Here is a 24,134-nt window from a genome sequence, read left to right as displayed (position 1 = left end):
AGAGAAGGTATTACTTTCCTTGCATTTTCTGTGCTTGGTAATAGTGTAGAACAATAAAGACCTTTCTCTGCCTAAGAAGAAGGCTGTGTTAAAGTGCCTCCCCAAATGCCTAAATGCTTGTTCATGCTTAGCACTCTGCATATGCTCAGAGGCTCCCCGGTTGCAAACTGCTGGCGAAAGGGAAGACTGAACATCAGTTTGGCGGTGGCAGGTCCAAAGGAGGTTTAGCCTAGAGGAGAGGGAAGTGTGGGGAATTGCCCTCTTATATGAAAGCATGCACACACATCTCCCCTGGGACTGTAACAGGAGGTGCACACAAAAAGGGTTTGAGAAAGGTCAGAAGCAGGGTCTAGTTCAAAAGGTTTCAAAAACTCTCTTTGAGAGAGAAAACTAGATCTCAGACCACATGTTCTGCGAACGGATTAGGAATAACTTGCCTCTTAAACACCCATTAGAATTTCTCAGGCCGCTGGTGGGCATACATTCAGAAGCTAGAAATACATAATGGAACAGAAACAATTTGGGGTGATTTCAAATGCTAACTTTCCATACCAAAAGTTCAAGATTATAGGTATGCATGCGTTAATATACACATTGAATGTTACCGTTTGGGGAATATTTTAAAAGGAACCTATTACTGAAAACGTTCTGTTGTGACACATTATGTATTATATTACTTTTAAACTGGTTTCTAGAAATGCGTGTTTATGCAGTACCTTGTACTTCTAGCATGCTAAGTGTGCGTCTAAAGCTGTCCTTAAAACAATGGAAAGATAATGGCCCACTGTCACACAAAAAAGAGGAACTGAAAAGCCTTAGAATACACTTTTTCTGATTGGCTGATTGGTGCTGCTATTTGTCAGTTTACAAGAGCAATTAACCTGTCTAGGATGGGGTGGGGCAGTACACAGCCCCTACATTAAGCTGATTAATTTTTTTCTGAAATTTTCAACTATAACATTTGGTACAGTTTCTGTTTTAAAGAAAGAAGTCATATTCTTCACTGTATAAAATAAGCAGTTGTTAAGTTAGCTCTCAGCACAGCAAACACTCTTTTAAGAACAGATAACGTATTAATCTGGGTGTCATGGAAACAAAAGCTTGCACAGCTGTTCCGAGAAGGGCAGCCAGTTAGATAGCACGTTAGTGACTCAACGAAAGAGTCTGTTCAGCAGACAATAAGGAAGCCCTTTATATAAAGGACTATTTATACAGAGGGCTATTGAACATTTAACTACATATCATATCCTCTGAGCAAGACTTAAAATAATAACACCAAGTTCCTCCATTTTTTCTTCTCAGTCTGTTTCGACATATCCTTATAAGTTATATTCCACAATAATAAAACAGGTGCTGTTTCACTAAAAGGCATTCGTTCTTTCCATTTCAACTACTATACACATGAGAAAACAAAACAGATCCAGTTAAGTTAAGAGGAGGCTGCTGATTAAAAAAAAATCTTCCAGCAAGATAGATGATGATGATGCATTTCATTTTGCTTTGACCTTGAACAAGCATTGTGTGTGGATGAGTGGAAAGCTGCCCCAGTAATCAAAGGAGCCAGTTTACCCTCTGAAACGTCAAGTTCTCTTAAGGGTTAGAGTTAATATCCTACAGTGTTACTATTCTCATTTAATGGTGATGCCTGCAATCAGGAGCCCAGATTAACCACTATGAAAAAAATGGCTCTGCATGTCACAAAGGCTTACAGAAATTACATTAGTGTGCAGGTAACAATGTAAGTGAGCATAGCGCATTCATTTTCATTTTGGTTATTAGTCACATTGAGGAATACCAGTCCCCAGTGGTTTCAGCGTAACTACATTATTATCAATAACCTTATTAAGAGGGAAGGCCTCGTCCTGTTCACAATCTTTATTCCATTTTGGTAAGTTGCCAACATAATGGAAACATACCCCACCTTGTTTTCAAAGGACAAGCATTTGTGATGCCTTCTTTGCACCAGGCCCAGCTCTAAGTTTGTATATGAATCAAAAACGGAGCTCCACCAGCATGCGTCTGAAAAAGGTCTCGCTCTTATTCTGTCCCAAATGCTTATCCTCACTGCCCCACCAGCCATCCCAGCTTTGGAGAACTTAAAACAAAATTGGAAAGAAACCTATTATTCCATGGGCACAAGTTGACCCTCCATTGTTCAATCAAACATGCTCTGGCTTCATCAAATATAATCCTGTAGTACTTCAAATATCCTCGTTATCATATGGCTAAACCTCTCTCTCTCTCTCTCTCTCTCTCACACACACACACACACACACACACATCAACACGTTCAAGTAAACTACATTTTCTTTTTCACCGTCCAGCATCTCGGATTCATCATTGCTGACTGTTCTAAATCGTCTTTGCTGCTGGTATCTAAGGTGCCCAAAAGGGGAGTCGGTCGATTCCTCCCCAGCATCCTTGGTCGCTTTGTAAACAAGTTAGAATAACTGATTTTTGTTCAGAACCCCTGCAGCTCAGTACGGCACAGCAGATGCAGCAAACTGGGCACGGAAAGATGCCACAGAACAAATCCTCCCTCCCCCCAAACAGAAAAGCAAACGAGGCACGCATTCTACTTACAGGACGACTCTGTGCCAAACATGGCTGGCTCCAGATGCTTGAAAGGGAAAAAAGAGATAGACGGAGTGTGTGAGAGAGGAGATGAGGCTGTTACACAGCAGGGGTCATGAAGCCGGACAATGCAGTCCCCCCACAGCTATCCAGCCGCCAGATTTTCCTCTCCCAAGCTTCACTCTAGCAGACTGCCTTTTCCTTGGGAAGCAAAAAGTGGCGCTTCTTCCCAGAAGCAGGGGTGGGGAAGGAATCTGGAGTAGGTGATTTTAAAATCTAGTAGACAAGGGAAGGCCAGTGTCTCTTCTGTTGATGCAGTGAGGCAGAAATAGGTAGCAGACACCAGATACTGCAATCCACAGCCCCTGCTCTTGGTAAGACAATAGCATAGCTTATGCATACACGGGATGACGTCAGAACACTGCAAAGACTGACTGCTGTTAACCACAGACTCGGAGAGAGCCTGAATAGAGCTCTGCAATTCGTATGGGAATTCTTTTGTCACAAAATGCTGAAGACAAAGAACCACATATATTTCCCTTGCCCTACAGATTAAAAGAATCCTTTCACGTGCTTTAGGGACCTCAGACAATATTGCTCCTTGATGAAATTTCAAAGACATTTGATCAGCTGCAGCAAGTGCCCCCTGGCAAGTGCATAAGCTACAATTAAAAAAACAAAACAAAGAACACCTAGTCCTACATTGCTCTCAGGTTTTCAGTATCTTTATTGGAGCAGATGGTGTGTTTTTTTATAACAAGGACAAAAAACCCACCCATACTGGGCTCTTGTTTACTCAGAAGCGCTTTCTAATAAAAACATCTCTATTTGGGAACACCTATGTAGACAGGTACCAGGGAGGTGATGAAGTGACCCTTGGGTTATATTCCCCCCCACCAAAAAGCCATTTTATCACTTCTGATAGCCCTACAGTCAATCAGTATGAAGGGTTTAAACAAAAAATTCTCACATTTTGTAACATAAAAAACAGAGATATTCCAAACTTTAACATTGCCATGAGGGGCAAAGATAAAAGCACATAATATTGAAATCACCCCCACCCACATTTTACAGAAAATAAATCTGTCCCCACTTTCTATAGATAAACCGGATGGCCAATAGCTTCTTAGAGCCTACAAATCACTGCAATATATTTTCATAGGGGGAACACATAAAAGACACATGATTTCATCCATGACCTTTTTGCTCTTCCCTCAGAGTCCCCCCCACATCTTATGCACAAACAGAGATTGCGTTTCTCTCTCACTATTAACGCAGCCTTCATTGCCTTTATTTCTCTTATCTCCACCTCCTTAATTTATGACTCAAAATGGGTCTCAGGAGGTAAAACTTCTGTGCAAATTTCTATTGTGTTTCCCATAATTACAAATGGATGCTGATTTTAATTCTAAAAACAAAAGCTATGTCATGTAATAACACTAACGTGTTATTTTCATTGGTCTTATATCATCTTACATGGCTTTTGTTTTTGAATTTGGCTGTAACTGATGTGGCTGTCTACATTTTGTGTGTGTGTGTGTGTGTGTGTACGCAATTCTCTTTTTGTAGCTGTTCACTTCTTTGAGATCAAAGAAGAGTATCCATATTACTAAAACACTCTGTTAGTCAGATACAACAGTTTGACTGCTCAAATTCCCTAATATCCTGTTCAATACGGCAAGTGTTTGACTACTCAGACACTGACATATTGAAATGGACCTGGATCTATTACCACACTGGTTGGTTATGTGTCGGATTGTTGAAGACTTTTACTGTATCTTGATATTATGAGATATAGTGTGAAGCCGTTGTCTCACTCAGCATTGAGATTCTAGAACAGATGTGGGCAACCTGAGGCATGCGTGCCCAACCAGCAGCACTCCAGGTCATTTTACTTGATGCCCCCCCCCCATCCCAGGTTCTTTGCTCAAGCAACCAAGATGACCCTCTGTGATGCTATCAACACCACTGGGGTCAACATCATGGGAAGAAGCATGGACTATGCTCATGTCATTTCCTGGTCCTGTACAGCTGCCAGCTGGGTCCAAGGGCAGCCCCTGCTGAGGACTGGTCTACTCTTTGTATAGCCCTTTGTCTAACAGAAGACCAATATTTGCCCTGACCTGGACAGCCCAGGTGAGCCTGATCCTGTCAGATCTTGGAACCTAAGCAGAATTGGCCTTGGTTAGTAACTAGATAGGAGACCTCCAACGAAGACAAGGGTTGCAGATGCAGGCAACAGCAAAACACCTCTGTTAGTTTCTTGCTATGAAAATCCCAGTAGGGGTCACCATAAGTCAACTATGACTTCAGGGCACTTTCTACCATCAGAGAAGAGATTGAGCCACTCAGGCCAAAAAGTTTTTTTCTCCTGCTCTACAACCTCACAACTTATTGATACTTCTATTTTGAGGAATGAGGTTGCCATTTTCAACTTTATCCTGATATATATATACTCTGAAGACTCTGCATAAACATAATAAGACAGTAGAGCTCGCTAGGGTTACCAGCATCGAAGTTCTCCTGGAATTACATCTGATCTCCTGAGTACAGAGATCAGTAGATCTGGAGGAAGGCTTTGGAGGGTGGGCTCTATGGCACCACATCCCCCCCCTGAACTCCCTCCCCTCCCCAAATTCAACCCTCCCCAGGCACCACATCTCCAGAAATTTCCCAAGCTGGAGCTTTCAACCCTTATTAGAGTCAGTACAGCAAGAGCCTTTAGACAGGAAAAACTTCAGGATTTTAGATCCTGTTGAACAAACAAGAATTAGCCATGCACATTTGGAATGTCACAGGTCTATTATCTGATAAGTATATGTTTACATAGTATTTTATTTACTTACCTTCTTAATTTATACTCTGCCTTTCTCCCTAATGGAGACCCAAAAAGGCTTACATAGTTCTCTTCACTGCTATTTTGTCCTCACAACAACCCTCTGAGGTTGGTTAGGCTGAGAGGACATGACTGTTCCAAAGTCATCATACAATCTTTCATGGCAGAGTGGGAATTTGAAGCTGGATCTCTTAGTCCAACACTCTAACTACACTGTATCCTAATCTAGACAAGTGATTGTGAAGTGTATCCTAGTTCAGACAAATATATGGGACCTTAAACTGAAGGCTCAGCTAATGCAAAAAGCCCCAGAAACTGAGGCTTCTTTCCTTTGGGGCAATGAATTGAGAGGATCTTCAGATACCCTTTAGAGGTGCTTCGAAGACCAGGTGCTTATGTTATAATTTTAAGACAGTTTTGTGTAGTGGTTAAGAGTGGCAGGACTCTAATCTAGAGAATCAGGTTTGATTCCCCACTTCTCCACTTGAAGCCACCTGGGTGACCTTGGGCCAGGCACAGCTCTCTCAGAGCTCTCTCAGCCCCACCCACCTCACAGGGTGATTGTTGTGAGGATACTTTGTAAACTGCTCTGAATGTGGCATTAAGTTGTCCTGAAGGGCGGTATATAAATCAAATGTTAATATTATTATTAACATTTAATGTGAAGGCTACATGTAGCTGACTGCATTATTATAACCTATATTTCTATATAAATAATTCCTCTGCATTTTTCTTTTCCTATATGCTGTATATAGACCAAATTCTCAGTTCTAGCAAAACAGCATTTTGAAGGAAAAAAAGAGATTGAATATTGTGCTGTAGGATTCCCCATTGCATATATCATAACTGCACAATGAGAAATCCTACACTAGGTAGAAAACAAAAATATATTTTCTTCACATATTTTTTCACTTTAACAACTTGAAAATGACGGAAATCTTCACTGTAGCAAGGATTTCTGTTTAGTTAAGAAAATGTCAAATGAGCTTATTTAAAAAAAAAACTTCATAATCACTTCTGATGTTCCTCTCTATTCCCCAAGTGCAACAACAAAAATTCTACAAACACAAACAAAGACACATTTCCAGTAAGTTGATTATTACAGCTGGAACTTTGTTATTTTAGTTTGATGAGTTTTATACGTACAGCTGGAAAGGCTTTTATTATTTAAAAAGCACTAAAAAAACCTCTACGCCAACACCACTGTTTCCCTCCTCACAACTGAGAACAACAAACTTGCTAAGTGAATTTTCAGACACCAAGGAAGAGTCCCTATGAACTGTTATCAAAAGCAACGAAGCAATAACACTGTGGGTTGAGGCTCGCAGGCATGAGGGCTCTTTCGTTAACAAGACTGTCCCCTAAAAGAGCAGAACAAGAAAACCTTTTTAATGGCTTCCATTGAGAGCGTACAAGCAGTTGCAGGCACACCACCCAGAGACTGTTGCAAAACGAAGGATTATAAATTGACCACTTCTGAGATATATTTTGAAAGCTGAAACATTACGGAGTAGTCCCACAGCTCTGTGGATTCTCATAACCAGGTGCCACTTGGATTTGTAGCACAGGCTAATAAAATGACATCAAGCAGAACAGGAAGGTTTTACACGCGGGGGAGGCGCTCTTTACCGAATCTCAGTGCATTTTTTCCTTTCCATTCAATCAAACTGGGAATCCGAAACGTTTCAGGTTAAGGTACAATATTTCATCCATGCCTCCTTATTAGGGGCTGTTCTTAAGTGTTCATCCTGCGCTTTTACTTTATATACAAAGAATTTAGAATGTATATCCAATATTTTTGTTTTTATAAATTGCTCTTGTATTTTATATTTAATAACTTTTGTATCACTTTATTCTGTATATAAGGTTCCCCATATCAGGATATTATTTGGAAGGATTTAAATAAGTGTCTGTAACTTGATTTTAAATATTTTTTGAAATGTGAATGTTTAATATTTTTTAAATTTTACTTTATTAGATTCCCCTGATGAAGCCATTTGTAAAAGCAAATTGGGATCTAGCAGGATTAATAAACAAATTTCCTATTGTACCTTGCTCTTTTCTCTTACTGCACTTAAAAAAAACTTTTTAAAAAATCCCTAGTTGTGTATGGGATGTTCAGAAGATCGTAAGCAAGAGAAATGAGGAAAGACAGCAGATTCCTGACTTTCTCGCAGTGCCATAAACTAGTGTATTTACATGCATGGTTTGTACATGCAAAATGTCCTATAATTGACAGCCTTTCAACTTGAAAGTCATAGCATCCTTTATTGAATCAATCCATCTCTTGCTGGGTCTTCCTCCTTTCCAAGACTAACAAAATGTATTCCAACATAAATTTTCATGAGTCAGAGGTCATTTCAACAGATGCACTGAAGCATTAGGGTTGCCAGCTCTGAGCTGGGAAATTCCTGGAACTTTTTGGGGGAGGGGGGGGTAGAACCTGGGGGGGCAGGGTTTAGGGAGGTGCTGGAACTCAGCAGGTATAATGTCACAGAGCCCACCCTCCAAACAGCCATTTTTTCCAGGAGATCTAATCTCTGTTACCTGGAGATCAGCTGTAATTCTGGGAGATCTCCAGCCAGCGCTTGCAGTTAGCAACCCTAAGAATAGTAGACTGATGTAAACACAACAGAAAGGTGGGGACGGGGTGATAAAGGCCAGTTCAAAACAAGATCCAGTACTAACCAGTTCACTTGGTGTGAGACACACAATTGTTATTAAATAGGCAAAATGTAAAATCTAGTAAAGGATGAAATGATATAAACTGATATAATAGGAAGTTATAGAGGTGTAACTGCAGTGGGATACACAAGGTATTTGTACCTATATATTTAGGGTTGCCAACCTACAGGCGAGATCTAGAGCTTTCCCAGAATTACAACTGATCTCCAGATGACAGAGATCAGATCCCCTGGAGAAAATAGCTGCTTTGGAGGGTGGACTGTTATTATACCCCACTAAGGTCCATTTGCTCCCCAAATTCTACTCTTCCCCAGGCTCTATTCCAAATCTCCAGGAATTTAGCCACCCAGAGTAGGCATCTCTAACTGAATTAAGCATCCCAGGTTCCTATTACATTGTGGGTGGGTTGTGGTTAAGGTACATCATCTTCAATTTGTTAGCAAATTCCAATTCAGCAATTTTATGTTGGATCCTCCCTTTGTAAGAACAGTGCAACTTTTAGATCAGCAGCAGAATGTCCTGGAAGATTCAGATGGCACTAGGTTTGGATGTGGTGGGTGTGTGGACGCACCCAGAAAAATTAGCTGAGAAGACCTAAAACAAAATACTGAATCACATTGATACTGGGGAAAAAAGCCGCACAACTCCATGGGGTTGTGTGGCTGACCATATTATGTGAACAACCTCTATGCTGAAAAATGTACATAAATATATGTACCACTAAAATGGCTGAATTTACTTGTTGTACAGCATTCTGAATTTACTTGTACAAGCATTTTAAATTGTCACTCTTTAGCAACTCAACATATTTGACCTGAAAATCCGTTTCAATTTCACTTCTTTTTGTAAATTTATCTTGTGAACCTTTATTTTCATGCTTCATTGCAGTGAATTTTCCCCACTAAGCTACTCTAATGCTATTTTTATTAGTTGTGTAATATGATATGTAAATAGCATAAAAGAAACAAATGAACTGGGAAAACCAGCAATAAAAACAAGCCAAATGAAAAACCTCATAGTATGCAAAAATAAGTGTCTTTAACAAGGAGAAACAGAAATTATATATAAGGAATGTGAGGAATGTAGTAACAATCTACACTGAGGCTAATTCATCTTCTTATTGGCGACTATCTTACTTGTACATGTACTACTGATGTTATCCAAAGAATCACAGCACTATAAAATAACACCTAGCATAGTTGAGAGGCAAGGTCTCTTTAGCCTAGTTGGGAAACTGCTCAACAGTTACATGCTCTTTCAACATGTGCTTAAGTGGGGAACAGGTTGTTTCTGAGATTTTTCTCCGAGCTCACAATGCTGACACGTGTGTGGATGGAGCAGTATGTATGTGCCTTATTAAATTTTTCCATAGAACTTGCAGTTACCAGCACCAGTCATAACAGAGACTCCCATTAAATTTTGTGCCCCCCCAAAAAAAGATCTGGGTAAGTAAAGGGCCCACAAGGAATAGCAGGGAAGAGAAATCTCATTTTCTCCACTTACTTCTTCCTCACCATCACCCCCCAAACCACTGCATCAAATGCCTAGACAGGTATCTTAGAGCCAAGCTACAAGAAATGAATTACATAAGGAGGAGCTCGTGAAGGGAGTCGCAATGTTAGCTGGGAAGCTGAGTTTTAAGAGAGATCGGAAGACTTTGTCAATTTCCCCTCTCTACAGAGCCAGGGAGATTGCTGCTCAGAGAGGTTGTTACTTTCCCCTTTGCCTCCTAGAAGGGGAGGTGAAACTGACAGAGCCTTCTGGAGGCAAGGAGGAAATTAACAAACCCTTTGAGCAGGTATTTCCCAGGCTCTGTAGAGAGGGGAAATTGACAAAGCCTTCCGATCTCTTTTAAAACTCAGCATCCCAGCTAACATGGCGACTCTCTCATGTAATTCATCCTCTTGTAATTCGTTTCTTGTAGCTTAGCTCTCGGTATACATTTGGTTACTATAACAACCTACACGGGCAGCCAAAATCCTAGACTTTTTAATGTCTGTGCTGATGTCTTAGCAAAAAAAAATTAGATTTTTTTTACCTACAAATTTAATAATTTTAGGTTTTCCCCAGGTTTTTAGAACCCTAAGTGGCATTCCTAGCTGGCTTTTCTCTTTGGATTTCATAATCCACATGGATATTCACTATTTGCTATTAAATGTAATGACCTAGGACAGCAACCATATGTAATGTTTGCAAACAAAAGGCTTAGTCATTCTCTGAGTGCACATGCAAAATCTCATTGTACATTCCATGCCAGAGAAGAACTTCTGAAGAAAAAATGACAACACTTGACACAGCCAGCCAAGCATTACAAACAGGAAAAATTGTATTCTGAGAGAGGTGATTATGAATTTAAGCAACATCTCAAACTAGAACCATAAGGAGCAAGAATGACTGTAAAACTCACAATCAAAGACACATACTACCATAAAGTCACAGGCTCCACAGAAATGGACAAAACTTTAGCAAAAGTGTACATCATGTATATGTTGCAAAAGGAGGACTGGGTAAGAGAAAAATTCTAGGTCTGGTTGCTGTGATGCAAAAGGAAGAAATTGCTCCATAATACTTAACTCATCCTGCTGGGTCAGAGAAATTACTGGCACTTTCCTTGTGATTGTGGTCAGCATACATATTTACTTTTATGTGTACTTTATTTTAAATTCTATTTTAATGTTGAAATATTTAATGTTTAGATGTTTACTGCCCTGAGGACTCAATTTGGGTGGAAAGGCACCACAGAAATGCTTTAAATAAATAATATGTAAACGACACCCAGAGTTTTTCCTTCAGTTTACGCAGGTGGGAAAAGAGGGGTGGGCCTTCTTGATCTTGTTGTGTGCTCTGAATGGCACAAGTACTTCTTCATCTGCATCTAGGGAACCATTCAGGAGTTGGAAGAGGGAGACTTTCCCCCTAAGCTTCAAGACCTTCCCTTCAAGATCTCTAGAAAGGCTTTGTTATAGACAGGGCTTTTTTCTGGGGAAAGAGGTGGTGGAACTCAGTGGGTTGCCCTCAGAGAAAATGGTCACATGACTGGTGGCCCCGCCCTCTGATCTCCAGGCAGAGGGGAGTTGAGATTGCCCTCTGCACCGCTTGGCGGCGCGGAGGGCAATCTAAACTCCCCTCTGCCTGGAGATCAGGGAGCGGGGCCACCAGCCATGTGACCATTTTCAAGAGGTTCCAGAACTCCGTTCCCCTGCGTTCCCCCTGAAAAAAAGCCCTGGTTATAGATATGTCTCCTGCCCTCAGGGACCAACTACTTTCAAGAGCCCTTCTGCTCCTAGACTACGCTGGAAATTTTGAAGGAAGCCACTTACAGTTCCTCTGTATCTTGCATGTTATTATCTCTTTCACCTCCATTTCATGCCCCCCCTCGAGTTGAAAAATAAAGTCTTCTCAGCCCAAATCGATTTCTGAACAATTTTCCCATAGTCATACATTCACACTGATATAGAAAAATCTTCAGAATGACCTTACTATCTTGTTTTACGTTGTGTGTACAAGTAAAAAAGGTATAATCATAGTTACAATTACAACCTCAAATTGATCCTCTCTGTTAAAACACTGTAGACAGCTAGCTTGCTGACAAAATAAGCATATATTTTCTGGCAATGCAAGTAAAGTTCATATCTCTCATTTTCCAACAAAAAAAATTTAACACATAAATTGCACCGGGGTGGGTGGGGTGGGGGGGATAAGACAAATTTAAAATCACCATCAGAAAGCAGAAAGCAGGTTGGCTGGTCGTTTTTAAAGAATTTGTTCAGAATGAAACCACAGGTATGTTCTAAATAAATATATCCAGCAAATTAACACAGCATAAATCAATATTGCCTTTACCTGGATAGTCCATGTCAGTGCCTAATTGTGGATGATTCAATCAGTTTTTCAGAGAGCTTTGTTAGCGCCAACAGACTGGAGCAGAAATAGACCATTGTGTGTATATTTAAGAACAGGTTTTGCCACATATTACAAGAAAACATGCCACACTGATGCTTATCTCTGAACTCAGTCACTCATTCTAGAACTGTTTGTCATACAAAAACATAAATATCCCTCTCTTAGCACAGCAGTGGCATCGTGGCACATTCAGCTTCATATAATTGACTGTACATTTAATGTGCATCTTGTTATATCTTGAAAAAGCCAGACACAAAATGTATTTATGTACTCAAAATATTGATATCCATCTTATTCTCCTCAGACTCTAGGTGGCTATAGTACATTTACAAAATAAAAACAAGGAACAGGTTAAATGCACAGCCTAATTTGCCAAAAAGTTTACCTTCTACCCAATGCCTTCTGAAATAAAACCATCTTACATGTGTTGTGTACGGGGCCGAGCAAAGTCTCTAAAGTAGTTACTGTATTGATTGTAATGCACTGTGTTGAGCTTGAGGTTCAGTCAAGGCTCCCAAAGCCTGCATTCTCATTGGTCCATAATCCCTGCAATATCACTGGTTACTTTCTCAAGACAGCAGCCAATCGGTCCTCTTTAATAAAGACCAATCAGTGGCCTGTCTACTTCAAACATTGTATATAGTTTATGCAAATGATGGTATTCTAAAGTATGTATTCTCATTGGCTATCAGTTATTCTGGGGGTGGAGCTACTGTATATATATTGAGGGCTTCTGTTCAGTCTGTCAGTGTGTGTTGTGTTCCTGCTAAATAAAGAGCTGTTGAACTACCTCGTGTCTGAACCCACTATTTAACACATGCATTCCTGAACACAGTAAGTGAAGGCACCCACGCTATAAGGCATTCCAGAGGGCTGGACCTACCACAGTAAAAGCCTATGATTTGTTGCGTGAGCCTCCAAGAGGGCACCATAGCAAGAAGGATGCTTGTAGAATGTAACTGGTGTGGGAGAGTATGACAGGAGATGCAGTTTGATAAGTATGAGGCAACTAGGCTGTGAAGGGCTTTAAAGATAATAACTAGAACTTTGAATTGGGCCCAAAAGGAAATAGGTGTTGTAGCACTGAAGTTCTATGTTCTAAGCAGATAAGCCCATACAAAAATCTTGCTGCCACGTATTGACCAACTGAAGCTTCCAAGATGCCTTCAGAAGGAGCCCCAGGTAGAGAGCATTACAACAGTCAAATATGGAGGTTACAGGAGGGTTGCCAAGTCCCCATTCCCTCCTGGTTGGATGGGGACCCAGCACTCACCTTGATCTTCCAGGAGTGAAATTATCGTGCTTCCCTTCGTATAATTTGTATGCTGGTATTATGATAATAAATGATGATGATGATGATGATATTGTGCAGGCCTGGGAATGCTCCCATACTTTGCACCTAGCCTGTGGCATAGGTTTGCCAAGTCGCCTTACCCTCCCAATGGAATGGTGCGGGGATCGGTACTCATCTTCCTTTCCCCCCTTGCACAGGAGAAAGAGGAGTCAGGTCAGGTGGGAGGCAAGAGGACAGGGGATCGCAGTGAGTAACTGGGTCTTGTATTCTATGACACAATAAATAAGTTGCAGGCAACTGCTTCTCTCCTGCGACATTATTGCCAGAAGGTAACTTTGATGTGCTCCTGCCCCCTGGGGTCCAAAGAGACCGGGAGATGCCAGAGAAACTGAATGAATTCTTTGCATCTGTTTGCACTGTGGAAAATGTGGCACATGAATATGGCAGCCATTGGTCCACAAGTGATGGGGAACCCCCCCCCCCAAACTGGTGCTTCCCTATCTTCTGTCAGCAGCATTCACTGGGGTGGTAGGAGAAAAATGGGGGACAAAATGGCAGTCTTCCAATGCTGCAACTTCACTTCCAGCTACATAACTGGAAGTGGCATCTGGATGTCACTTCCAGATATATAGCCATAAGTGACATTGTTGCATTAAAAGATTGCCAACCCAGTGAGGGATGGCAACCGCAGACATGTACCCATACCGGAGCAGTTGTTTTCTGGAAGTATGCCTGAAAAATTAAGTCAAAGACATGAAGTTCTAGGACAGCTAGGGAAGCTGAATGCTAATAAGTCTCCAGGTCCCAGTGACATATACTTGAGAATTAATAAGAAACTCAGGTGTAAAACTACTCATACACTAAGCAGTATATGTATGTACCTAAAATACGTCATGTTGGAAAGAACCTGAAACTAGCAAAGGTTACACAGATTTTTAAAAAGAGATCCAGAAGATATCCAAGGACTTATGGATCAGTTAGCCTAATATCAGTTCCAGGTAAATCAATAGAAACTTTATTAAAGATAGGATTATTAAGCACACAGAGGAACAATACCAGTTGATAGAAAGTCAACGTGGCTTCTACAAAGGAAAGTCCTTACTCATCAACCTTTTACAGTTTGTTGAGCAGGTTAATAAGCATGTGAATAAGGGTGGTCTGGTTAATATTATATACTTGGCTTTTATCAAGATACCTCAAGGCTTTTGGTGTCTCACCAAAGATTCCTGAGTAAGCTTAGCAATCATGGGATAACAGAACAGGTGCTCTTATGGATTAAAAACTGGTTGAATGACAGGAAGCCGAGAGAAGGAATGAAGGGACAGGTTCTTGCAATGGAGGAAAGTGAGCAGAGTCAATATTGGGACTGGTGCTATTTAATGTTCATAAATGATTTGGAATTGGGGGTGAGCAGTGAAGTGGCCAAGTTTATGGTTGACAGTAAACAATTCTGGATGGTGAAAGCCAGAAGGATTGTAAAGAACTACGGGGTGGGGGTGTCGCTCCAAATTGGGTGAGTGGCCAGCAACATGGCAGAAACAAACAAAATCAAGGCATAACACAGGCTTTTCAAAAAAAGAAGTGCCACTTGTTGGGATCTAAACATTTACAGGGAAGGAGTATAACAACAACAACATTCTATTTATATACTGCCTTCAGGACAACTTAATGCCCACTTAAAGCGGTTTACAAAGTATGTTATTATTATCCTCACAACAATCACTCTGTGAGGTGGGTGGGGCTGAAAGAGCTGTGACTGATCCAAGCTGGCTTCAAGTGGAGGAGTGGGGAATCAAATCCGGTTCAGATCAGAGTCCTGCTGCTCTTAACCTCTACACCAAACTGAAGGGGTTCCATAATTTCAGTAGGATTTAACACCTTAGAGACCAACAAGATTTTCAGGATATGAGGTTTCAAGAGTCAGGAGCTCCCTTCTTCAGACACGAGGAGGACTGGAGATCCCTGAACCCCTTTATATCCCAGAGAAAAGGTGGGTGGGGTGTTACAAGGGAGGGCATCAGGTGCATTGCAGCTTGATTGGAGCAGAAATTAGCATCTGTAATGAGATAAGAATCCTAAGTCGCTGTTAAGCACTAGGGAATCCATTGTTCTGAATTTGTGAATGAATTCCATTTTGGCAGTCTCATGTTGTTATCTCCCATCAGATTTATTTCCATTTATTCTTTTTCAAAGGGATTAACCTGTTTGTGCAATGCAGAGAGTATAAGGGCATTGCTGACCCTTGATCCCGTATATAACATTGGAAGATGATCAAGTGAATGATCCCGAGATGGTATAACTGGTGTTGTTAGGTCCAGTAATCGTGCTCTCGGAGTATATATGGGGGCAAAGTTGGCATCTTGGTTTATTGCAGGCCCTGGTCCCCTGGTCCCAGAGTGCTGGGAGTACATTATTATGAGTGAGAAGTTGCTTAAGGTTAGAGGGCTCTCTGTGGGCAAGAAAAGGTTTGCCTCCCAATGTTTGTAAGAGAACAGTATCATTGTCCAGCACAGGTTGCAAGTCATTGATGATGCATTGAACTGGTCTGAGCTGAGAGCTGTATGTGACCACTAGTGGTGTTCAATTGTTGTTTCATTTGGGCCTATCTTGTAGCAGGTTATCCCTTTGGTATAATTCTGGCTTTGTCTATCTGTTGCCTTACTACATCAGGTGGGTCTTGTAATTCCAAAAATGTCTGTTGTAGCTCCTGTAGAGATTGAAACAGATGTGGCTGTAACATACAGCTTGGCTGTCAACCATGGATTGTTCAGTATGTTTAGGATGGTGACTGGAGGCATGTAGATATATTTGCTAATTGGTAGGTTTACGTTATAAGTTTCTTCTTAAGTATCTGTCATGTAACCAGTATATAGTGGTTCTTAAGCACCCATCGTGTACCCATTGAGATTTCAGTGCCACTGCAAAAAAGGCCCTGCCCTAAGTAGCCTCCCACTGAATTTCAGACAGCAGCAGACTGGATAAAACTGTGGTTGGGTCGCAGGGTTTTACTGTTGTGCTATGTGGTATAACTTGGATTTTGAGGTATTAAATCTTATGCCATAATACATCCTATAGTCTTGAAGGGAGCCAGAGATGGGGATGTCAGGGAAGAACTGGGAGGAGAATGAAGAGAAAGACAGGGGCAGAGGAGGGTGTGAATGATAGGAAGATATTAGGAGATAGAAAGGTCAACAGTTATCTGCTGCCTGATCTGAAGTGTGTTTTCATGAGTTGCGATAATTAGAAAATAGTTTTTGGAGAAGTGGAATCCAAGTCTTGGTGGTGGAGAACAGTTGATGGAGAAAGAATTGAGCCTGAACTGCCACTTGAAGGGGGAGAATTCATATATGCTGAAAATTCAGAACCTTTTCTGGTAGTGATGGGAACTACATTTTCAGGGTATTTGTGTTAATCTGAGGGAGATGCTAATGGGGAAGAAACTATTATTATCTTGTTGATTATGGACTTGGTTAGAATACCAGGCATGTATGCATTGTAATGGAAGTTCTGCATTATTGTCCCACAAGCACTAGTCCTTCAGTTTGGCCTGGGTGTAGTTTGATCCCAGGGAGTCACAAGACAAGTTCTTGATAAAGGGGCGTGACAGCTTCTCACAGAAACTGAGCTGTTTTAAAATGAAATGGGATTTTATTTCACTTAATTCCAATTATCTGGTTTCATTCAAGATAGAGTCTTCATGTAGCTTTGATGGGAAAACCCTTAAGAGGATAATGGGATTTGTGCAACACCTACTCACTGCCTAAACAATATATTGGTAATTATTCCAATCTGTTTTCTTATTAGAAGGAACTATATTGTTTGTCATCAGTTCAGCTTTTTAAAAAATGACAAGAGAAACATAAGGGTTTATAAAATTATTAACTATCTGAAGAGAGAAACTGTTCACTCAAAACGCTTTGAGGTTATCTAATTGTCTGGGGATGAGCTGTATACACCCCCCGGACTGACCACAGCCACAACCCCAAGAGCCTGCAAGAAGCATGCCGCCACCACAGAGAGTAGAGAGGGGTGAGACACCAGCCCCAAAAGTGCAAGAAGGCAGCCAGCAGGCTCTGGGCGACCTGGCAAGCCACAGACCCTGCCCCTGGTGCCAGTCTCCAAAGGTCAAAGCAGGCAGATGGGGAAGGCCCCTGCCCCCACACGACCCCAGGGTAGGGCAGACCAGCCGGACCTCAAAGCCATAGAAGTGCCACCTAGCCTGGGGACTTGCCTAGCTACAAGGGGGCTCAGGGGGAAATGGCTACCAGGCCGTCTTACCTGGAAAGGTCCTGCCAGCCCCATCCTCCAAGTAGGTAGAAAGAAGGAAGGGAAGGCTGGAGCTGGGGAGAAACTTCTGGAAGCCTCCCCAGCTAGCTCAGGTCAAGGGCAAGAAAGGGTGGAGATCAGTGCAGGGAGAGACACCTGGAAACTCCCCCACCCCAGCTGGACCAAGTCAGGAGCAATCAGCCCACAAGGAGAAGGGTGGAGAGTAGGGCAAGAAGCCCTATATAAGGAATCTCCGTTGAGGAGCCAGGGGTGGGTTGTGCAGGAGTGAGGAGGAGGAGGAAAGGAGAGTGAGAGAAAGGATGGAAGGAGGAAGAACTAGAGAGAGAAAGGAGAGAAGGAAGAGCCAGCAAGGAGGAGGCGAAGAGGGTGCAAAGAGGGTGGGAGCTTTGGAAGGTTGGGAGTAGGAGGAGGTCGCAGGGACCATGACAGGTTGAGCAGGCCTGCGAGTGGTAGAGGGGGAGCAAGGGTGATGTATACCTCCCCTCCTTCCACAGAACAGGCATCTGTGCAGTCCCTGTCCATGGCCAAGAGCTGCAGTTTGGGCGCACCGGCACCCTGCGCAGCTGCGCCTAGACCGAAAGCTGACACTAATGAAACTAATTTCAGTAGTACTCTGACGAGAAACAGAATGATAAATGACTATATGTAACCCAGGGAAGGAAGGGTTAAAAGACTATATGTAAAGCATATGATTAGCATATGGAATGCACCAGCACATGAACTGGATGAACACCTGCATTAGATGGCTTTTTAGAAGAGTAATAAATAAGCAATGGAGTACAGATCTATCAATGGGTATTAATAAACAATGAAGAGCCAGTATGCCTCAGATCATTGGATGTGGACCTCACAAGTAATATTTATTTGTTTAGAAAATGTGTGTGCCACCTCTGCAGACATTTGCTCGAGGCAGCTTAAAAGGTTTTTAAAAATACAATAAATCATAATCATAAATCATATTGTATTTTAAAGAATATAATAAATAAGACAAAATATAAAAATTATCAACATTAAAACCAACCATAAAACCAGCAAAAAGCCCAATAAGGGCAAAAACATGTGTGTAACATAAACGGCTCGAGCATTTCATTGATCACTTTTAGAGACAGTGTTTTTGTTCAGACTCATCATAGCAGTTCTTATCACTATAATTCACACATTATTATATACCAAAATAATTGCCCACTTTTACAATCTCATCTTTGAAAACACTCAAGAAAAATATATATTCAAAAACATATTTTCTGAGAAAATGCTGAAAAAAATTATAACGAGAGGCAGGCCAGAGGAACAAAATGTCTACACTAAGACACTCAGAGAAATTATAATGGAACGGAGCCAAGAGAAGTCACTCTTCTTAATTTCTTCCCCAGATATCAATATTTTAAAAAAACTGTAGCTGAAGAATTGCCATGGAGAAGAGTCCACCACTTTTCTCCTGTTCCAATTACTTTTCCATAGTGACCATCAAGGGGTTTTTGTACATGCATTTGATTGGAAATTGTGACACACAGAGAAGGTAGCTTTTTAAAAGGATTACACAAATTCACAGGGGGACGGGGGTCTATCAAAAGCCATCCTTAGTTGTGACTGCAAAAGGGAACCTCTAGACCAAATGTAATGTCCTGAGTACCTAATGCAGAGGACAGCCAACAAAGGAAGTCTGCTGTCTTCATGTCCAGCTTGTAACCCTCTCACACATAGCAGGCCATTACTGCAAACAGAACACTAGGCAAGGATTCTTAGTTGGATCCTCAAGGGCTTCTCTTATACTCTTAACTTCCAGCAAAGACTGGCAAAGAGATTAGATCGCAGTTTGAGCAATGTTTCCCACTTCGCTCTGCCATCCTCTTCCCACTTGACTCACCCAGCGGATACCTATTGGTGTTTTTCCACTTCTTCCCTCAGAGTACAGACCTTGGCTCCAAAGTAAAACAGTATGAACCGAAGGGCTGGACGACAAAGAGTAGAGGGAGGAGAGAAAACGCTGCTTTAACCAATCCATTCTCTTATTCTCTAGCTCTCCTGCTCTCCACAGCCTCTGAGAAGAACAGCACGATCTTTCTAGGGGTGAATCTAGTGGCGGCGATGGAGAGCTGGAGGGAGAAGGGCAAGCACTGCCTAAACTCTTCTGCTCACACTTCTGTAGCCATGCCAGGTTTCTAAACACCCGGAACAAAAGATGTTCCAAACACAAAAACTTCATTTCTGAATGAAGACAGACGGCAAGTGAAAAATTACAGAAGATGTGGTAAAGTGATTAAACACACAGCTTAACCCATTTCATTACTAATATGAACAAGAATCTAGCACTTCTAATGTAATATTTGCAAGGAAACTGGCCTACCTAACGGCTGATTGATTCAAGTTTCACGGGATTATTATCCTTGCAATGATGGAAGGAAAATGCAGCGATACAACAGGCACAAACCACCCAATTCTGCTTATCTGAAAGTCACATTTATTTCCATCAGATTTTCAAGGCAGCATTCAATGGATTGTGGCTTCAGTTTCAGGCACAAAGAAAAGAGGCTGTTTTGTTTTTTGTTCCTGTTTTGCGTTGTGCAATTGTCTTGAGAAAGTTAGCCCCCAGGTCTATTTCCTAACACATTATTTCTAGACACCTAAAACACTGGCTTGGTGGTATTCACCACCACCAACAGCCTGGCTCATTAAAATAACAACACATTTTATGAGGAGAAAATATATTTTGATAGTATTCCTGAGTTAATGTTATTAGAACTCATTATACAAATATAGATACAACTTTTATTTCCTGAGAAATATGTCATCGAACAGACTTTGCATTAAGTATTTATTTATTTAGCAAGGTACTGAAACAAATAGTATATGAATCCACTTCCCTTTGTTTGTACAGGAACTTTCCCTTATCTTTTATTTTCTTCTCCAGAATTCCATTGTAAATTCAACATATCGTGCATTTTTCCCCATTGAAACCATATATTTTAAAACCAGTGCCTGAGAACATAGCATGATTAATTTTCAGAACCAATGTGCTGTGGCTTAGTCTTCCTTTTCATCATTTTGAGGGAAGAATGATTCAGAAGCGAAGGTATAAATCCTCTGTATCTCCCCCACTTATTCGCTAACACCGCTCAGTTCAGAGGAGGCCTAGTATGGATTGTTATTCAACACAGTAGCAGTATTTCAGCTTATGGTAATATACTCATTCCCTTTCCATAAAAAATAAATAGGCTTAATCAGTTTTCTTCAATATACTGGGAATAAATTCAAGAAAATAAATTTAATTCCAGCATGTTTACTGAACTGATGCATTATATAAAAAATATAAATTGATAGGTATTTAAACAAAAGCAGTGATGCTGCTACTGCATGAAACGGAAGCCTTTCCCTAGTGGCTTTTGCATTAATGCCTGCTTGAAATGTGACTGGGAATCTGGAGAATTAAAGAAAATAAGCCTTCAGGTTTCCAGACAGTCACATTTCAAGCAAGCATTTAAAAATTCACGATCCTTTTCTGGCCATCTTTTTTTTTTTCCAATACTTGATGCCAGTTTGGTGCAGTGGTTAAGAATGGCAGGACTCTAATATGGAGAGCCAGGTTTCATTTCTGACTCCTCTGCTGGAAGCCAGCTGGGTGATCTTGGGTCAGTCACAGCTCTCTCAGAGCTCTCTCAGCCCTACCCACTTCACAAGGTGATTGTCATGAGGATAATAATAACACATTTTGTAAACCGCTCTGAGTGTGGCATCAAGTTGTCCTGAAGAGCTGTATATAAGCACAAGGTTGTTGTTGTTGTTATTAAAATTGATATTGAATGACCTCCTATCGTTATACATTAAATGTAAACCTATGCATATTCAGGAGCAAAATACACAAAACTTGTCATCACCTGACACTTTGGGGCTTGATTATACAAGTTTATTTGGAGTCAGTGACTTTTAACAACATAATGACATTTTAGGGGGAAAGAACTACCCACAGCCTACCCATATGATCTGGAGAGACTGGCGGAGAGGACATCACCTCCACTAGTAGGGCTGCCAACCTCCAAGTAGGTCCTGGAGATCTCCCAGAATTACAGCTGATCTCTAGACTACATAGATCAGGTCCCCTGGAGAAAACAGCAGCTTTGGAGGATGGACTCTATGTGGCATTAAAACCAGCTGAGGGCCCTCCCCAAATCCTGCTCTCCCTAGGCTCTACCTCTAAAGCTTCAGGAATTTCCCAACCCAGAGTTGGCAACCTTAACCACTACCCCCCAAAAAATCTTTATTTTTTTAGGACAGTGGTTTCCAACCTGTGGATCAGGGAACCCTAGGGGCCATTGCAAGGAGTCCACAAATCCATCCAGCTTGCCTGCTCTCCCCTGCTTCCCTCCATGGCAGCCATGCCCCCCAAGGATGTGTAGGGTCAGCTGGGTTTCATCCACCAGTCAGCTTGCAGCAGTGTGGCTATGCCTCCCCAGCTGGGTTTGCCGGCTCTGAGCTTCCATGCAGGCAGGTGACATCAGGCCAACCTCAACGGGAGGCCCTCAAGTATGCACCAGCCCAGTCAGGACTTCTCTACCTGGTCTCAAGGAAAACTGCTCCTCATGAGAGACTTAGGTGAGGCATATTGGCTTCCATCACCCACCCCCTTCCATCTCCAACAACAGCTAGAAATACCCACTCCATAACAGAGGCATGGGCTGTGGCCTTTTAAGGAGCTGCTATTCAGCCAGTAGCTTCCTTGCAAGACCTGTCAGCTGCCTTCTCCAGCCCCTCCCATCTCTCTGCCTGCCTAGAAATGCCCAGATGTTTCAGGCAGCCTGCAGAGGCCAAGAGTTTCACTGGGATGTAGCATCACCCTTTCAACCACCCCAGGGCAGCATGGGCGGTTTCCACACTGCTTACTTTGTTCCGGAAAACAGCGAAATCTCATGCGAAGACGCTGTTATCGCACGAAATCATGCGAGAAGACGCTATTATCGCCTGAGAAGACGTGATAACAGCGTCTTCACGTGAGATTTCGCTGTTTTCCGGAACAAGGTAAGAAGTGTGGAAACGGCCCTGGTAAGCACATGGAAGGAGGCGTCACCCCAGGACAAGCCATCCCACCTTTACAAAGAACAGCCTTCCCATCCGTTATTATCCATTTTCGAAAATACAAGTCTGATGAAGGCATATTAGTAACCAGCATATTATCAGCCGAAGAAAAGACCTGCAGCTTAACGCACGCACCCAGAGATCTGACAACATATTTTGGAGATGAGATTGTCCTTCCTTCAAACCAAGTGCCGTTGCTAAGGCAGGAGGGGGCGGGAGCAGCCAGACATCCAATGATTGTGCCTGGATCCAGCACAATTGAGAATGCTTTCCACAAGGAACATTTTGTGTTGCGCTTTAATTATTGTTTGCTATTTACTATTTGTGTTACCACTGGAAAGCAGGGGCAAAATTAAAATAAATAAGCATCTACCAATTGTTCTGTCAAGGGCTGAAGGGTCATTGGGCTCATTGTGAAAATATATTTTTGCCCTTGCTGCTTTGAAATCTAAATACTGAAACAAACTGGATGTGGAATCAGATCTAAGGCTGAAAGTTTCATTGCTTCAGCCAGACCTCTAATCTCTGAAAGCTGTGAAACCAGCAATCGCAATCAATGATTCAGTATAATAAATAAGTAAACACATCTTCTATAGATTGAATAAATAATACGTCTCATGCATATATGTAACTACTATTTTTCAAATGTAGATTCTCCTGTGATTGATAAAATGCAAATTCAATTAAATGTGTTACTGAATTAATAGTAGTTTTTGTCCATATGTATTTTCTCAATTAATAAACTTTTTTTATATACTTGCTTCTCAGTGGATCCCATACAGGTTGGCTCCCATATCTGGTAAGGCTGAAAACCAACGATCTAGAGATAAAAGTAAACGTAGTCCCTGTGCAAGCACCAAGTCATTACTGATCCATGGGGGGACATCGCATCACGATGTTTTCTTGGCAGACTTTATCTTATGGGGTGGTTTGCCATTGCCTTCCCCCGTCATCTACACTTTACCCCCAGGAAACTGGGTACTAATTTTACCGACCTCAGAAGGATGGAAGGCTGAGTCAACCTTAAGCTGACTACCTGAACCCAGCTTCTGCCAGGATCGATCTCAGGTCATGAGCAGAGCTTGGGCTGCAGTACTGCAGCTTACCACTCTGCGCCATGGGGCTCTTGTGATCTAGGGATACTGACCAGTTGGTTTCTGAGACTATGCTGCTTTGATGTCACAGAAATGTGTGAAATATTAAGAACAGTGTGCCTCTCTGCAGACCTCCAATGTCTTCCTCATGCTGTTCTTCTGGGAGTTCCCTATCCTCCTGAAGCTATACTGAGGTCTTTTCCGCAGAGCTTTTCCATCGGTTCTGGCCACATACTCCATGGATTTCTCTCCAGACTTCTGCCCGCACAGTCAAAATACTCTGAGTCAGTCTCAAAACTGCTTCCCAGACTTTTTTCTGCACAGAAAAAGGCTGCATCTGCCGCCGAATCAATCTTTCCCTGGCTTTTCTGCACCTTTTCTCGCTGCGCAC

General features: G+C 41.8%; 1 protein-coding gene across 3 annotated transcripts in view; it reads right to left on the bottom strand.

The window, feature by feature from the left end:
* The window catches only part of ST7 (suppression of tumorigenicity 7), a 130,745-nt gene that overhangs the window by 89,034 nt on the left and 17,577 nt on the right, over positions 1-24,134 (bottom strand). The window contains exon 1 of one of the 3 annotated variants that reach the window (XM_054988286.1): positions 2,584-2,619. The exons of the other annotated variants lie outside the window; for them this stretch is intronic. Coding sequence (XP_054844261.1) covers positions 2,584-2,605 — 22 coding nt within the window. The 5' untranslated portion in view covers positions 2,606-2,619. Of the gene's footprint in view, positions 1-2,583; positions 2,620-24,134 lie in introns of those variants that run through there. 3 annotated transcript variants of the gene reach the window in all.

This window comes from Eublepharis macularius, chromosome 9, assembly GCF_028583425.1.
Source record: "Eublepharis macularius isolate TG4126 chromosome 9, MPM_Emac_v1.0, whole genome shotgun sequence".
In the NCBI taxonomy this organism is placed as follows: domain Eukaryota; kingdom Metazoa; phylum Chordata; class Lepidosauria; order Squamata; family Eublepharidae; genus Eublepharis; species Eublepharis macularius.
The sequence above is the reverse complement of the archived record's forward strand: the minus strand, read 5'-3'. Positions and strand labels throughout refer to the sequence as shown.